General features: G+C 39.4%; 1 protein-coding gene across 1 annotated transcript; it reads right to left on the reverse strand.

The window, feature by feature from the left end:
• Positions 1-521: 521 nt before the first annotated feature.
• LOC122031159 lies at positions 522-4,663 on the reverse strand (the record flags this gene model as incomplete). The annotated part of the gene is made up of 5 exons (XM_042590270.1): positions 522-813; positions 970-1,746; positions 1,879-2,510; positions 2,957-3,205; positions 3,581-4,663. Coding segments are annotated over 5 exons (3,033 nt in total), but the record flags the coding sequence as incomplete, so codon positions are not given.
• Positions 4,664-4,917: the final 254 nt, after the last annotated feature.

A 4,917-nucleotide genomic window follows, 5' to 3' on the forward strand; every position in this document is an offset into this window, starting at 1 on the left:
GATGAGAAGGTGAGTGATAAGTCATGGAGTTTTGATCGCCACAAGTTGCCTTGATAAGATCGAAATTAATTCTTTGCCTAAGAACAAGAAGGAAGCTCTCACAAAAGAGAAACTCAAATTTTCATTCAAACTTACATGTTTGTCATACAAGAGTTCTTCTATTTAACATCCCTTAAGATCCCCTATGCACTAATTATGCAATAAATATCATGCTTGCATGCATGGGTTTTATTATGCACTAATGCAACCACTAATCCCTAATACTAGCTTAATGCAACCATGCATGCATGGTATTTGTTATACTAGCTTAGGAACTTTCAAAAATACATTAAAAACCCACAAAGGACATCAAAAGTCACTTTAGAAAAACCCCCCCATGCATGCACACGAAAATGGTCCTCATGTTGGTCCAATTTCACTTTCAAATTGAAGGAATGTGATCCACTTAGTTGTTGCCTCCATTGTGCATTGATCCTCCTTTTCCTTGAGCCTCATTATTAAGCCTTCCAAAGCTTCATTCTCTTAGTCTTGGACTTTGTCATGGGTCCCCCAATTCCCTTCAATGCCTCTTCTTGGCTCACATCATTCCCTCCTTCTTTAGGTGAATTCGTCCTCAAATTTAGGTCTTCATCTCCTACATCAAAAGGACTCAAATCAGCCACATTAAATGTTGCACTAACACAATACTCACCGGGCAAATCAATTTTGTAAGCATTGTCATTAATTCTTTCCAACACTTGGAATGGTCCATCTCCTCTTGGTTGAAGCTTTGATTTCCTTTGGGTAGGAAACCGTTCCTTCCTCATATGAACCCACACCCAATCACCGGGTTCAAGGACCACTCTTTTTCTCCCTTTATTGGCTCGATTTGCATATTGCTCCATTTTCTTCTCAATTTGAGCTTTAACTTGCTCATGAAGCTTCTTCACATATTTTGCCTTTGTTTTGCCATCCTTGTGAACTAAAGAAGAAGTGTTAGGTAAAGGAAGCAAATCAAGAGGTGTTAGTGGATTGAACCCATAAACAATCTCAAAAGGAGAAAATTGAGTAGTAGAATGGACCGCCCTATTATAAGCAAATTCAACATGAGGTAAACATTCTTCCCAAGACTTAATGTTCTTCTTAATAATTGCTCTAAGAAGAGTAGAAAGTGTCCTATTTACCACCTCAGTCTGGCCGTCAGTTTGTGGGTGGCATGTGGTGGAGAAAAGAAGCTTTGTTCCCAGCTTGTTCCGTAAGGTCCTCCAAAAATGGCTTAAAAATTTGGTGTCACGATCTGAAACAATGCTCCTAGGCATGCCATGAAGTCTTACCACCTCTTTGAAAAACAAATCTGCCACATGAGTTGCATCATCCACTTTGTGGCAAGGTATGAAGTGTGCCATCTTGGAGAATCTATCAACTACCACAAAAATGGAGTCCTTACCTTTTTGAGTACGTGGTAGCCCTAAAACAAAATCCATAGACAAGTCAGTCCAAGGAAAATTAGGAATAGGCAAAGGCGTGTAAAGTCCATGAGGTAATGTCTTAGATTTTGCTTTTCTACACACAATGCACTGTGCACAAAATTTCTGCACATCGTGTTTCATGTGTGGCCAATAAAAATGTTCAAGAAGCATTTCTAAGGTCTTTTGAACCCCAAAGTGTCCCATTAAACCCCCCTCATGTGCTTCCCTAACTAGCAATTTACGCATGGATCCTCTAGGCACACAAAGTCTGTTATTCTTAAACAAGTAGTTGTCATGCCTAGCAAACCCATTTTGTGATTTCTTTTCACACGCAGCATATAATTGGGAAAACTCATTATCATGTATATACAATTCCTTAATATGTTTAAAGCCAAGCAATTTAGTTTCAAGTGTAGCTAACAAGTTATACCTTCTTGAAAGTGCATCTGCTACAACGTTTACCTTTCCTTGCTTATGCTTAATCACATAAGGAAATTGTTCAAGAAATTCGACCCATTTGGCATGCCTTTTGTTGAGCTTCCCTTGCCCTTTCAAATACTTCAAAGATTCATGATCACTATGAATGACAAATTCTTTAGACAAAAGATAATGCTGCCATGTTTGTAATGCTCTAACAAGTGCATACAATTCTATATCATAAGTGGAATAGTTGAGAGTGGCGCCACTTAGTTTCTCACTAAAATATGCAATGGGATGACCATCTTGAAGTAAAACAGCCCCAATACCCACATGAGATGCATCACATTCAATTTCAAAAGATTTGGAAAAATCAGGTAAAGCAAGAATGGGTGCATGTGTGAGTTTATCCTTAAGTGTTTGAAATGCCTTTTCTTGATTCTCTCCCCATCTAAAACCCATGTTTTTCTTAACAATTTCATTTAGAGGTGCTGCCACTGTGCTGAATTCCTTCACAAACCTCCTATAGAAACTTGCCAACCCATGGAAGCTCCTAACCTCACTCACAGTTTTAGGAGTTGGCCAATCTCTAATGGCCTTAATTTTCCCTTCATCAACCTGCACTCCTTTAGAACTTATGACAAAACCAAGAAAAACCACATGATTAGTGCAAAAAGAACACTTTTCCAAGTTAGCATATAGTTTTTCCTTTCTAAGGACATGCAAGACAGATTGGAGATGTGCAATATGCTCAACAAAATTCTTGGAATATACCAAAATATCATCGAAGTATACTACCACAAATTTTCCAAGAAATTCTCGTAAGACATGGTTCATAAGCCTCATAAAAGTGTTGGTGCATTAGTTAACCCAAAAGGCATTACCAACCATTCATACAATCCATATTTGGTTTTGAAAGCTGTTTTCCATTCATCCCCTTCCCTTATCCTAATTTGATGGTACCCACTTTTTAAATCAATTTTAGAAAAGAAGCAAGCACCATGCAATTCATCAAGCAAATCATCAAGTCTAGGGATTGGATGTCTATATCGAATTGTGATGTTGTTGATGGCTCTACAGTCAGTGCACATCCTCCATGTTCCATCCTTTTTAGGCACCAAAATTATGGGTACAGCACAAGGACTTAAACTTTCTCTAACCCATCCTTTTTGCAATAACTCCTCCACTTGATTTTGTATCTCCTTTGTTTCTTGAGGATTGCTTCTATAAGTTGGCCTATTGGGCAGAGAAGCGCCAGGAATAAGTTCTATTTGATGTTCAATCCCCCTCATTGGTGGCAATCCGTGAGGTACTTCTTTGGGAAACACATCTTCAAAATCCTGCAAAATAACAACAACTTCACTAGGCAAGGAGTTAGGGTCAGATTCCAAGCAACTTTCCTTCCTCAAAATAAGAAATATAGGCTGCCTTGTCAAATAAGCTTTCTTCACCTCACTTCCTCTTGTAAACAAATTTTCTATTTTTCACTCTTTCTTTTCCTCATTCTCTCTTTTCTTTTGAATTTTGTCCTCAAAATCAAGTATTTTCTTTTTCACACACTCTTTCTTTTTCTTAAGCTCTCGCTCTTCTTTTTCTCTTTTCTCTCTCATTTTTATTTGATCCTCACAAACCTCCCTTGGTGATAACGGTACAAGTGTGACTTTGCGAGAATTGTGGACAAAAGAGAACTTGTTGGAGAATCCATCATGGTGAGCTCGCCTATCAAACTGCCAAGGTCTTCCAAGAAGAATGTGGCTTGCCTCCATAGGCACAATATCACATAGAACTTGATCTTCATATTTGCCAATGGAGAAATTAATCAACACTTGCTGGTTCACTACCAATTCACCACTATTACTAAGCCATTGGAGTTTATATGGTCTTGCATGTGGTGTAGTCTTGAGGTTGAGTTTGGTGACCATCCTAGTACTTGCCACATTGGTACAACTTCCACCATCAATGATCATAGAGCATGTTTTACCTTGAATAAGGTAGCGGGTATGAAAAATATTTTCTCTTTGGTCCTCCTCATGCTCCTTGGCTTGGCTTCCCAATAATCTCCTAACCACCAAGAGATCTCCATCTTGCGCATAGGCTGCTCCATCATTTTCCTCATCGCTTGAGGAAGAGGAATGAGAAGTAATTTCTTCACTAGAGATACTCCCATTATCTCTCACCACCATAGTCTTCTTATTCAGGCATTCGGATGCAATATGACCTTTTCCCAAACACCTAAAACACTTGATATCCCTACTCTTAGAAGTGGAAGAAGAGGTAGTAGGAATAGGCTTCTTAGTGCTTGCTGCCTCCTTAGAATTTGAAGAAGAACCCTCCTTCTTTGGCTTGTCCTTCCAACTTGAAGAGTAGTTTGGAGAAGATGATTTCTTCATAACGCCCTTTCTCTTTAATTGTTGCTCTATTTTCATTGCTTGATGCACTAAGTCGTCAAGCTCCACATAATGTTGTAACTCCACAATGTCTCCAATGTCTCGGTTTAGGCCATGGAGAAACCGAGCCATGGTAGCTTCCCTATCCTCCACAATATTGGCCCTAATCAAAGCCACCTCCATCTCCTTGTAGTAATCATCCACACTCCTACTCCCTTGGGTGAGTCTTTGCAATTTGTTGTGCAATTCCCTATGGTAGTGGGAAGGCACAAATCTCCTTCTCATCAAAGTCTTCATTTCGTCCCAAGTGTTGATAGGATGCTCTCCATACCTTCTTCTCTCCTTTTGCAATTGATCCCACCAAATTAAGGCATAATCGGTGAACTCAAGGGCAGCCACCTTTACTTTCTTTGCATCATTGTAATTGTGGCATGAGAAAATTTGTTCTATTTTCATCTCCCATGCAAGATATGTTTCAGGATCATTCCTCCCTTGGAAGGAAGGTATCTGGACTTTCACACCTCCTAGATCATCTTCTCGTCTATGGTCTCTACCTCCTCTTTCATGTCTTCTTCCCCCTTCATGCCTCCTTCTTTCTCTTGGTGAATCATAGAATGATTCACTTTGACAAAATTCTTCATGATTAGAATTGCCCCCACGGTTCG

Source organism: Zingiber officinale, chromosome 11A (assembly GCF_018446385.1).
Source record: "Zingiber officinale cultivar Zhangliang chromosome 11A, Zo_v1.1, whole genome shotgun sequence".
In the NCBI taxonomy this organism is placed as follows: Eukaryota; Viridiplantae; Streptophyta; class Magnoliopsida; order Zingiberales; family Zingiberaceae; genus Zingiber; species Zingiber officinale.